General features: G+C 46.0%; 1 protein-coding gene across 1 annotated transcript; it reads left to right on the forward strand.

The window, feature by feature from the left end:
* The first annotated feature begins 741 nt into the window (after positions 1-741).
* On the forward strand, positions 742-1,725 carry LOC130043250 (vomeronasal type-1 receptor 4-like). Its single transcript, XM_056135501.1, has one exon. The coding sequence runs from the start codon at positions 742-744 to the stop codon at positions 1,723-1,725; it is 984 nt and encodes a 327-aa protein (XP_055991476.1).
* The last annotated feature ends 10,987 nt before the right edge of the window (positions 1,726-12,712 follow it).

Here is a 12,712-nt window from a genome sequence, read left to right on the forward strand (position 1 = left end):
GGTCAGCCGTGAGCCTTTTGGTGATTGGGTTCTGGAGGTTTGCGGATGCTGAGGCTCTTTGGGGGAAGGTGGAGGGACATACCTGCTCCTCCAAGGTGTCCGGAGAGATTAGCCTGGTGTGGGGTGGGGGACATCTCTGCAGCTTGTTTCTCTCTTCTGAGATGCTTTGTGGAAACCGATTTTTGATATTTTTTTTAAATGTGGGACCACACCCAACTGTGCTCAAAACTTACTCCTTTCTCTATGTTTAGGAATCACTCCAGGGAGACTCGGAGACCACATGGGATGCTGGATCATCTATGCTTCATGCAAATACCCACCCATCGTACCATTCTCCAGCACCCCAGTACTTATTTTAACATATTTGTCATTTGCATATTCTTAATATGGCCTCTGCTAATTAAGAGATATATTCTGATTCAAGATTCAGGAAAAAACATGATTAATACGTAAATTTGGTTCAGTAATCTATTCCAGATTGATTTGAATTGGAGGGGACAGTGGTACCTTCTTCTCTGTCTAACTCTAGAGAGTTTCAGTTTATTGCCATGACAAGGCATCCTGCCTCCTGTTTCTCGTGCTGGTACATGAATACTTAACCATGTCAAGAAGATTTCATCACATTTCTGATAGTCCCCAAAATACCACAGAAACATCTTCCATCTCTGTCTACCTCTTGAAGTCTGTGGGAACTGCACAGGAACACAGAACCCAACTGATTCTTGGTGTCAGGTGTCTTTAATGAGCCTTCCAGCCTTGAGGAATGCATGCTGCCCTCTGCCTGGTGACAGTGAGCCCACGGATAGAATCCCCTTCAGGGATGCGGGGGTAGGAGTCGTCATGTTATCACAGATGCTCCTGGGAGCACTGGGGAACTTCTCTCTTCTCTGCCACTACCTTTCCCTTTACCACAGAGAAGGCAGAGTGAGGGCCACAGATGTCATTCTCCTGCACCTGACTGTTTCCAACACCTTGGCCATTATCTCAAGAGGGGTCCCCCAGACGATGACAGCTCTGGGACTGAAATATTTCTCCAGTGATTTCGGCTGTGGCATCCTTTTGTATGTTGAGAGAGTGGGCAAGGGCATGTCCATTGGCACTACCTGCCTCTTGAGTGTCGTCCAGGCCATTACCATCAGCCCCAGGGACTCCTGCTGGAAGGAGCTGAAAGTCAAAGCTCCCCGAGAAGTCACCGGCTCCGTTTCCCTCTGCTGGATCTTCTCCTTGTCTGTTAATCTCACTTTTCCTATGTACAATTTCCATGTATCTGGGAACTGGAGCATGAGAAACACCACCAAGAAACGTGATTTGGGCTACTGTTATACTTACGAGGATGAGAAAGTCTCGGGCTCCATGTATTCAGCATTAATTGTACTGCCTGAAGTGTTGCTCTCTGTGCTCATGGTCTGGGCCAGTGGCTCCATGATTTTCTTCCTGTACAGGCACAAGCAAAGAGTCCAACACCTTCACAGGAATAATGTTGCCTCCAGACCCTCAGCTGAGTCCAGAGCCACCCGCAGAATCTTGGTCCTGGTGAGCTCCTTTGTGTGTTTCCACACACTCTCCTCCCTCTTTAATATGTCTGTGGCTCTCCTGATTGATGAAACTGGTTGGTTGCAGACTCTTAGAAGCATCATTTTTCTGTGTTTTCCTTCCTTAAGCCCCTTTCTGGTCATGAGATGGAACCTTACTTCTGGCCATTCACACCTAAATTCTGTTAAATGAAGATTGATGTTTATGTACTACACCTGGCAGTGCCAGGGCTTACTCCTAGCTTTGCATCCAGGCATTTTCACTCCCTTTGCACTGGAGGGCCAGGGGAACCTTATGAGATTTTTGGATCGAACCCCCATTGGACATATGTGAAGGAGAAGTGCCTACCCGTTTTTACTATCCTGCAGGCCCCATTTCCACTAAGCAATGTTCTACTAAAAAAAAATAAAACATATGAAATGCGTTGGAGAGATGCATCATGTAAAGCAGTTGTCCTACACACAGTCAACCTGGAGTCAGACGCTGGCACTCCGATGTCCCCTGTACCTCTCCAAGAGTAATCCCTGAAAGCAGAGCTGTGTTGAAGATGTAAGCACCCCTGGAATGGCCCATAAATGAAAAACAAAATTATGAGTTTGAAAAATGCTGAATCACTCCTTGTGCTCTCTCTCTATTTCACTCTCCATGTCTCACCTCTCTTTCCCCCTTTCCCTTCTCTTCCTCACTTCCCCTTGCCCTCTTGCCTTTTTCCTCTCACCTGTTATCTTATTTGGGTTTTTTTTTTTTTTTTTGCTTTTTTGGGTCACACCCGATGATGCACAGGAGTCACTCCTGGTTCATACACTCAAGAATAACTCCTGGTGGTGCTCAGGGGACCATATGGGATGCTGGGAATCGAACCTGGGTCTGCCGTGTGCAAGGCAAACGGCCTGCCCGCTGTGCTATTGCTCCAGCCCCTCACCTGTTATTTTAAATGGAATCACGTGAGTACAGAGTTATAAAGTTGTTCATGATTTTGTCATACTATGTTCTGACACCCATCCTTCATCAGTGTCCTGCTACCTGCTACCATTCCTGCTACCAATGTCCTCAGTACATTCTTCCCCATGGTGCCTATGTGGCAGACAATTTTTTTCCTTATCTCTGTCCATCTCTCTCTCTCTGCCTCTCTCTCATTCTCTCACCCCAATCTGTATCACTCTACCTCCTTTCAGCACTTAGTTTTTGTCTAAAGTGATCATTTCCAACTATCATTGTCATAGTGGTTCCTTCTCTGTCCTACCCGCACTCCCCCTCCCACTTTGTAGCAGCTTCCTACCAAAAACCAATCTTCCAGGTCCTTGTTTCTACTGTTTGGATATTTTTCTTGTAAAATTCTGCTTTTTATTTGTATTACCAGGAAACAAGTGCAATAATTATATTTCTGTCCCTCTTCCTCTGACTGATTTCACTCAGCATGACATGCTCCATGCCATTCATATATAAACAAATTTTATGACTTCACTTTCCTAACATCTGTGGTATTCAATTCTGCAGAGATACCATCATTTCTTTATCCAGTCATCTGTTCTCAGGCTCTCGAATTGTTTCCAGATTCTGGCTATTGTGAATAGTGCCACAATGAACAAAGCTGTGCAGATGGGGTTTCTGCATTGTATGTTTGGGCCACTAGTCACCCCCTAGGTCTTTGTGTCTGGTTTGATGAGAGCCAGTTCTTGATTTTATTTAATTTAGGGCCACACCCAACTGTGCTCAGGGCTTAACTCCTGGCTTTGTGATCACCCTAGGCTAGCTCAGAGACCATATTGGGTGCTGGGGATTGAACCTGGGATGGCTGTGCCCAAGTGACCCATCATACTGTCTTTAGCATCCCAGTTCTTCATTTTTAAATAATTATCATTTCAATATACTTAATATGTTCTCTGCCAATTGAGAGATATATTCTGATTAAAGGTTCAGAAAAAAGTCCTCTTCTTAATAGAAAACAGACAATTATGATTCATGTGTGTACTTTGGTTCAGTAATCTATTCCGGAATAAACTCAGTTGAGGGGACAATGCTCGCTTTTCCTTCTCTGACACTAGACAGTTTCAGTTTATTCCCATGACAACACGCCATGCCTCTGTTCCTGTTCCTTTTTCATTAATACTTAGCCTTGTGAGGAGTATTTTGCTCATGTATGACACTCCCATGAGAATTACTGGAATATTTTCCATTGTTTTCTGACAACTGAAATCTTTGGGAACTGCACAGGAGCACAGAACCCAACTGATTCTTGGTGTCAGGTACCTTTAATGAGTCTCCCAGTCACGAAGAATTCATGCTGTACTCTGCCTGGTGATAGTGAGCCCACAAACAGGATCCCCTTCAGGGATGCAGTGGCAGTGAGCCTCAATGTAATTCCAGTTGCTCCTGGGAGCACTGGGGAACTTCTCTCTTCTCTGCCATTACCTGTCCCTTTACCACAGAGAAGGCAGAGTGAGGGCCACAGATTTTATTCTCCTGCTCTTGACTGTTTGCAACTCCTTGGCCACTGTCTCAAAAGGACCCCCCCAGACAATTGCAACTCTGGGGCTGAAACACTTTCTTGAGTATTTAGGATGCTTCCTTCTTTGATACGTTCAGCAAGTGGCCAGGAGTCTGACAGCACCACCTGACTCTTGAGTGTCGTCCAGGCCATTCAGCCCCTGGGACTCCTCCTGGAAGGATCTGAAAGTCAAAGCTCCCCAGGAAGTCACCAGATCTGTTTCCCTCTGACCTGCCAGAAATGATCCCTGAGTTTATCTATTTAGGAGCTATCGCACAGCGGTAGGGTGTTTGCCTTGCACGCAGCCAACATGGTTGACCCGAGTTCGATTCCTCCGTCCCTCTCAGAGAGCCCAGCAAGCTTCCAAGAGTATCTCGCCCGCACGGCAGAGCCTGGCAAGCTAACCGTGATGTATTCTATATGCCAAACACAGTAACAACAAAGTCTCCACTGGAGACGGTATTGGGCCCGCTCGAGCAAATCGATGAACAATGGGAGAACAGTGATGGACAGTGAATGTAGCAGTACTGCTATCCTCTATGTGTTCATTTATCTCATTTTTTACTATATATAAGCTCTATGAATCAAGGAAATGGAGTTTGAGAAATACCACCAAGAAATGTTATTTGGGTTACTGTTGTATTACTAGTGATCACAGTGTCTCTGGTCTAGTATCTGACATTAATTGTATTCCCCGAAGTTTTGTTTTCTGTGCTCATAGTCTGGGTCAATGGCTCTGTGATTTTCTTCCTGTACAGGCACAAGCAAAGAGTCCAACACCTTCACAGGAATCAAGTTTCCTACAGACCCTCAGTTGAGTTAGAGCCACCCACACAATCCTGGTTCTGGTGAGCTCCTTCGTGTGTTTCTAGACGCTCACCATATTCTTCAATATGTGTTTGACTCTTGTTAAAGATGGTAAAGGATTATTGGTTGATATTTCAAACATCATTTCTCTGTGTTTTCCTACTGTGAGCCCCTTTCTGGTCATGAGATGTGACTCCACTGTTTTCAGATCATTCTGGGCTGGAGTGATAGCACAGCGGTAGGGCGTTCGCCTTACAAGCGGCCAACATGGCCGACCCGAGTTCGATTCCTCTGCCCCTCTCGGAGAGCCCGGCAAGCTACCGAGAGTATTCGATATGCCAAACACAGTAACAACAAAGTCTCCAATGGAGACGTTACTGGGCCCGCTCGAGCAAATCGACGATCAACGGGAGGGCCTTTACTTTACTTACTTTACTTTGCCCTGATACTAAGCAGGAAATCCCGTAATCACACACTCAAATAGTTTATTTTTTGTATTATATTCAATCATTTACTCAAGCATATATCGTTGGGCAAGTAAATTACTCAGAGAAATTAGAATCTGAAGAGCAAGCAACAGATCCAAGAACTGTTGAGTTCTGTCTCAGGTGTAAGGTGGAACGCCAGTGGGGCCCAGGGGGTCAGGAAAGTAGCAGGTCTCAATCCCCCTGACCTGTGTGTTATTCACCTTCATTAAAATACTGCTGGAGGAGAATGGAGTCCACTGGCTATAACTCCTCATCCTGAATCACAGTGAATGGACTAAATGGACCTTGTGACTATGGGAAAATTATTCAGAAGTGAGCAGAGAGATCCGATGCGCATCCACCTGTGTGTTCTCAATTGATTCTCATGTGTTCGCACATCTATGGACAGAAATAGAAATAAGTTTTGTTATGACGAGATGTTTTTCAGAGAGATTCTACAGAACAGAAAGAGAACCTGAGAGATCAGATGGCACGTAGGACACTTACCTTGGATGAGGCTCATGGAAGTTCAAACCGAGCACACAGATGATCTGCAAGCCTTGCCAGAAATGATCCCTGAGTTTATTTATTTATTGTTTTATAATGTAGGAGTACTGCTATTTATTCAGCCACTGATTAAGCTGACTGAAGCAGACATGAATTTCAAATTACTTTATTATTTAATTTTCTTAAATGAATATCTGTGAGATAGACTATTACCAAGCTGTTCATAATTAGGCTTCAGTCATACAATGATCCAGTACCCATCCCTCTACCAGTGTACATTTCCCACAACTAAAGCCCCCTGTTTCCCTTCCACCATCCCCCATCACCCCATCCCCGACCCCCAGCCTCCCTCTATGGGAGGCATTTTCCTTCTTGCTCTCTCTCTTTTTCCTTTTGTGCATTATAATTTGCAATACAGGAACTAAGAGGTCATATATTTGTTCAGGATATTCAGTAGTTTTAATCGGGTTGGTAAGGCTGGAGTAGCTTTTGAACTGGGTAGAGCTTTTGGGTGTTGGTGTGACTCCCTAGGCTTCCGGAAGTACAGGGACATGGGGGCGAGACAAGTAGTCCATCCTGACCCAAAAATGCCTGGAGATTTCAGTCACAAAACTCACATACCAGAATTTTCAGCAGATTATGTCTCAGTGTGGCCTGTTTTGAGAAAGTGGAGTCAGTCTAGGGGTATTGCAATGATTTTGGATTGTGGAAGCAAGAGGCTGCAGGTGGCTCTGCTTAGACTGGCACCAGTATGACCCGCCTCCACCTCTGATTTACCCGAGTCTGTTTAGCCATGAAAGGGTCCAGATTAACTGCGGCTTTTGATCTCATTTGAGATTTATTTTTGGGTCTCTGAAATAACACCAATAAATGAGCTTACATAACTGAGCCAGAGGAGGTTTGTGGGCATTGTTCCCATATACTTATATTTTGGCCGTTTAATTTCATGGGAAACTTGGTCCCAACTTGTTGGGGCCTGGCCAAAGGCAAAGTGCAATTTGGGTATCGAGAAACCTAAAGTCACCATCAGCTGTTGATGCACTCGCTGCATAGATTGACCCTCTGGCAGCACCATACCCCTGATCCCTGAGTTCAGTGCAAAGAGTAAACCCTGAACACTGCAGGATGTCACCATAAATCCGAGAAAAATTAAAAAAACATAAATAGGAAACGTCCTGAAGCTGTCTCTTATTTCTGAGCTCTAGAGGAAAACAAGCCTCTATTCTGGAATGCCAAAGCCAATACTGACACTTTTGTTTTGAAGTATCACTTGTATCACTTGTAATCCCCTTGATCTTCAAGTTGTTTGAGCGAGTGCCAGTATCGTCTCCATTTATCCCTGTCACGTGCTAGTGTAGCTCAATGGCATCTGCTTGCTCCAGGAACACGAAGAGCCTCAAACCATTTGTTCAGGGTTTTGACGAATAAATCTGACCATCTTGTAGGTAGATGGCCATGCAATCTTTTGACGTCCCATGGAATCAAGTCGGTAACAGTTCTAGTCCAGCGGGCCCCTCTACATCGCATTACGTTTCCGGCCCATTTGATTTTTTTTCTTCTTATATTTATTTATTGAATGACTGTGGAAAAGTTACTAAGCTTTCAGGTTTAAGTCTCAGTCATACAATGATCAAACACCTTTCCCTTCACCTTAATCACGCAATCACTTAACTTCCCGTTAATCATCGATTTGCTCGAGCGGGTGCCAGTAACGTCTCCATTTGTGCCTGTTGCATGCTAGTGTAGCCCAGTGGCATCTGTTCGCTCTGGGAACATGAAGAGCCTCAAACCGATCGTTCATGATCTTGACGAAGAAGTCTGACCATCTGGTAGGTGGACAGCCACGCCGTCTTTTGACATCCCGTGGAATCCAGTCAGTAACAGCTCTAGTCCAGCGGTCGTCTTTAAATCTCATTACGTGACCAGTCCATCTGATTTTTGACACCTTGGCAAATGAGACAGCGTCCCTGATTCTTGATCGTCGATGGATGTCGGAACTCCGGATTTTTTCTCTCATTTGAGTGAAACATGATATTCCAAGCATAGCTCTTTCTATTCTTCTTTGGGAGACCTGAATAGCGTTCTCATCCTGTTTGCATAGGGCCCAGGTCTCTGAGGCATATGTTAATGCAGGAAGAACAGTGGAATCAAAGAGACGTGCCCAGAGCCGGAGGTTCTTTGTCCTCTTAGCTATTTCTTCGACGTTCTTGAAGGCGTTCCAAGCTGCTCTCTTCCTCCTGCGCAGCTTGGGTGCCAGGTCATTTGTCATGTTGACTTCTCGACCTAGGTACACATAGCTGTTGCATTCGGAGATGGTTGTTCCGTTGAGAGCAAATGGGGCATCAGGAACGAGGATGTTTCTCATAAACATTGTCTTCATAAGATTCAGCTGTAGTCCTACCTTTCCATACTCACGGTCAAAGTCAGCCAGCATTTGTGCCGCTTGGCTGATGTTTGGTGTTATTAAAACAATGTCATCAGCAAAGTGGAGGTGGTGTAATTGCCGATTGGCTATCTTCACTCCCATTCCTTCCCATTCCAGTCATCGCATGATGTTCTCGAGGGTGGCACTGAAGAGTTTCAGTGAAATGGTATCCCCCTGCCAAACCCCTCTTTTGACATCAACGATCACTTCTTTGTAGAATGGTGAGATCCTGGTAGTGAATCCGCAATACAGCACATGGAGGATCTTGATGTATTGGGCTTGAATGCCCTGATTGTCTAGGGCTTCAATGACCGCTTCCGTCTCAACAGAATCAAAGGCCTTCTTTAAATCAATGAACGTTAAACAGAGCGGCGTCTTGAACTCCCGAGAAACCTCAATGAGCTTGGTTATCGTGTGGATATGGTCGATGGTGCTGAATCCCTTGCAGAACCCGGCTTGCTCGCATGGTTGTCCTTCATCTAGTGTTCTGCCAATCCTATTTAGGATGACTCGAGTGAACAACTTGTAGATGACAGACAATAGGCAGATCGGGCGATAGTTGCCAATGTCATGGATGTCTCCCTTCTTGAACAGTAGTATGGTCCTGCTGGTTTTCCATTGGGACGGAACCTTGCATTCAGACAGGTAGCGAGTGAAGAGCCGAGTCAGTGTATTGATGAGTACTGACGACAGGTTCGTCAGGTGTTCAGGTCTAACCTTGTCTGGGCCGAGTGCTGTTTGTTTCTTTACCGACGAAATGGCGTGTTGGATTTCAGAAGGGAGAACGTTGGGAACCAGTAACTACAATTGGTCTCATTCACCTGACCCTGAAGGCTTCAACGACATGGCAGCACTGAGAAGGTTGAGAAAGGAGAGGCCGACAAAATCTCAAGGCTGAACTAGGCTGCCACAACGAAGGAAGATAAAAATGATCGTCTGTACTTTCAATGCACGTACGCTAGCATCAGATGCATCCATCGAGGACCTGATGGTACAAGTGCGCATGATCAAGTACGACATCATTGGTCTGACCGAGATAAGAAGGCACGAATCTCACCATGCCGTCTTCAACACTGGAGAAGAATTGTTCCTCGGAACATGCGATAAAAGAGGTGTCAGAGGCGTCGGTGTACTTGTCAACACAAACTTGGCCATGAGCATTGATTCATTCGAATGCCTAATAACCCGAATCAGACGTTTACATTTGAATATATGTGGCTCACTGCCTGCAGTTTCTATCTTCGTTGTCTATGCACCAACATCTCATTATGATGAAAGAGAAATTGAGAAATTCTACATGGAGCTGGAGAAGTTCTATAAAGAAGACCACACCTTCTACAAAATCATTGTGCGTGATTTTAATGCCAAGATAGGACCGAGAAGATCAGCTGAAGAACTTCACATCGGGACCCATGGCCTAGAATGGAACGAACAGGGTGAGAGACTGTCTGAGTTCATCATGTCGACCAAGACCATTCATGGTAACTCACAGTTCCAGAAGGCAGAATCTAAACGTTGGACATGGGAGTCTCCCAGTGGACGATTCCACAACGAAATAGACCACATCATATTCAATCGACGGTTTTGCCTGACTGATGTCGCTGTTGTCCCAAAATTTCGAATGGGATTGGACCACCATCTCCTTCGTGCAAAATTCTACTTTACAGAGCAGGGAGAAAGGGCTGCAAAGTTCAAAAAGATAACTCCCAGAACGACCACCAACTGGGAGCTCTTTGGCACTATTGCGGAAACATGGGAAGATGCCATTGTTGACAACATTGACAAGGAATACGATCGACTGGTTCAGCACCTCCATGAATGTGCGAGGAACGCCAAGAGAGAGATAGCCACAAAAAAAGCCTGTCTTCGAAAACTCTTGAGCTAATTCGCCAGCGTGGTTTGGCGCATGCCTCAGGCAACCGCAAGCTATCGTCCGAGCTCGCAAAGCAGTGCAGAGATGCGATCAAGGAAGACCTCAAAGAGAGAAGAGCAGAAGTACTGGTAGATGCGGCAGAAGCTGGGAAAAGTATTCGTAACGCCCGCCTGTCCTTTGCAAACTACAAGACCAAGATGACTGCCCTCCGACGTCCTGATGGATCCATCACATCCTCCAGAATGGCAATGGAGATTATCCATGACTTCTACTCAAATCTCTTTGATAGCCATGTCCACTTGCCGACATACCAAATTCCACAGGATGGATATGTCGTTCCCAACGTTCTCCCTTCCTTTCCCTTCACCACTACTCATTTTTCACCACCAAGAACCCCAATATACCCCCCTTCCACCCCTCCCAATGCCTGTGAGGCAGACGATTTCTACTTACCTCTTCTCTACATTGATTACATTCATTACTTCGACAAAAGATGCACCATTATTGTTTAGAATTCCCCCTCCCCCCAACAATCAGAATTGCTGAAAAGGCATTGTGAAATACTTTGTTTCTATAGCTGGTTATGAGAATCATATAATGTCACACAGCCGCGATTTTGGATTTCTGCAAAGAGTCAGATAATTACGAGATTGGTTTCTGTGTGTCTGGTGTTATGGCTGTGCTGGAGAACCACTTGTGGGGGCAACTTATGACCTCTGTAGAGCGTGAAGGATGAGTCGGTACTGCCCCCCTTCCCATGAGACTGCAGTTGCCCCGTCACCGCGAGCTCATACCTGGCTTTTCTATAAGCTCCGAGGCGGCCACCTTGCTGTTGGGGGAGAAAAAGATGGAAGGGTGCAACATCCTTTCCCTCCCAGGGAGGCATGGCGCCGTAGTTTAACGCATGGTCCATTCACTTTTCTGTTGCAAGCTGCCAGGCTCGGGACTGTCGTTTTGCCTCTGGAGCCAAGGCCCTGCCAGAGAACTCCTCATGGGGGGCAACTCGTGACCTCGGTAGGGCGTGAAAGACAAGCTGGTACCGTTCCCCTTCCCATGAGACTGCAGTTGCTCCGTCACCATCAGCTCATACTTGAATTTCCAATAAGCTCTGAGGTGGCGGCCACCTTGCTGCCAGGTGAGGAAAACGCGGAAGGGAGCAACACCCTTTCCCTCCCAGGGAGGCATGGTGCTGTAGTTTAACACATGGTCCATTCACTTTTCTGCTGCAAGTTGCCGGGCTCTGGATTAAGTCCTTTTGCCTCTGGAGCCATGGCCGTGCGAGAGAGCCGCTAGTGAGGGGTAACTCGTAACCTCGGTAGGGCATGAAGGACGAGCCAGTACTGCCCCCCTTCCCATGAGACTGCAGTTGCCCCGTCACCGCTGGCTCATACCTGGCTTTCCAATAAGTTCTTAGGTGGCGGCCACCTCGCTGCCGGGGGGGGGGGTCAGCCCATTTTATTTTTGATGCCTTGGCAAACAATACAGCGTCCCTGATTCTCGATCATTGACGGAGGTCAGAACTCCGGATTCTTTCTCTTACTTGAGTGAAGCATGATACTCAAGCATAGCCCTTTCGATTCCTCTTTGGGAGACCCAAACAGCGTTCTTGTCCTGTTTTCATAGGGCCCAGGTCTCTGAGACGTATGTTAGTGCAGGAAGAATGGTGGAGTCGAAAAGATGTGCCCGAGGTCGGAGGTTCTTTGTCCTCTTAACAACTTCTTCAACGCTCTTGAAGGCATTCCATGCTACTTTCTCCCTCCTGTGCTGTTCTGGTGCCAAGTCATTCCTCACGTTGAGTTCTTGACCCAGTTACACATAGCTGCTATATCTGGGATGTTCGTTCCATTGAGAGCAAATGGAACATCAGGGACTAGTTTGTTTTTCATGAACATTGTCTTGGTCAGATTCAGCCACAGCCTGACCTTTCCACACTCATGGTTAAAGTCGGCCAGTATTTTGTGCAGCTTGACTGATGTTTGGTGTATAAGAACGATGTCATCAGTAAAGCAGAGGTGGTGTAGTTGCCGACCATCTATCTCCACTCTCATTCCTTCCCATTCCAGTCGTTGCATGACATTCTCGAGGGTGGCGCTGAAGAGTTTTGGTCAAATGGTATCACCCTGTCGAACCCCTCTCTTGATGTCAGTGATCACTTATTTGTAGAATGGTGAGATCCTGGTGGTGAATCCGTAATACAGCTTGCAGAGGATCCTGATGTACTGAGTTTGAATGCCCTGTTTGGCTAGGGCTTTGATGACCACTTCAATCTCAACAGAATCAAAGGCCTTCTTTCAATCAATGAACATTAGACAGAGCAGCACCTTGAACTCCCAAGAAACCTCAATGAGCTTGGTTATCATGTGGATGTTGTCGATCGTGATGAATCCTTTTCAGAACCCGGCTTGCTTGCATAGTTGTCCTTCATCTAGTGTTCTACCAATCCTATTCAGGATGACTCAAGTAAACAGCTTGTAGACGACAGACAACAGGCAGATCAGGCGATAGTTACCAATGTCATGGATGTCTTCTTTCTTGTACAGTAGAACAGTCCTGCTGGTTTTCCATGGGACAGAACCTTGCATTCAGACAGATATGAAGAGTCAGACCATTAT

This window comes from Sorex fumeus, unplaced genomic scaffold (assembly GCF_029834395.1).
Source record: "Sorex fumeus unplaced genomic scaffold, SorFum_2.1 ptg000122l, whole genome shotgun sequence".
Lineage (NCBI taxonomy): Eukaryota > Metazoa > Chordata > Mammalia > Eulipotyphla > Soricidae > Sorex > Sorex fumeus.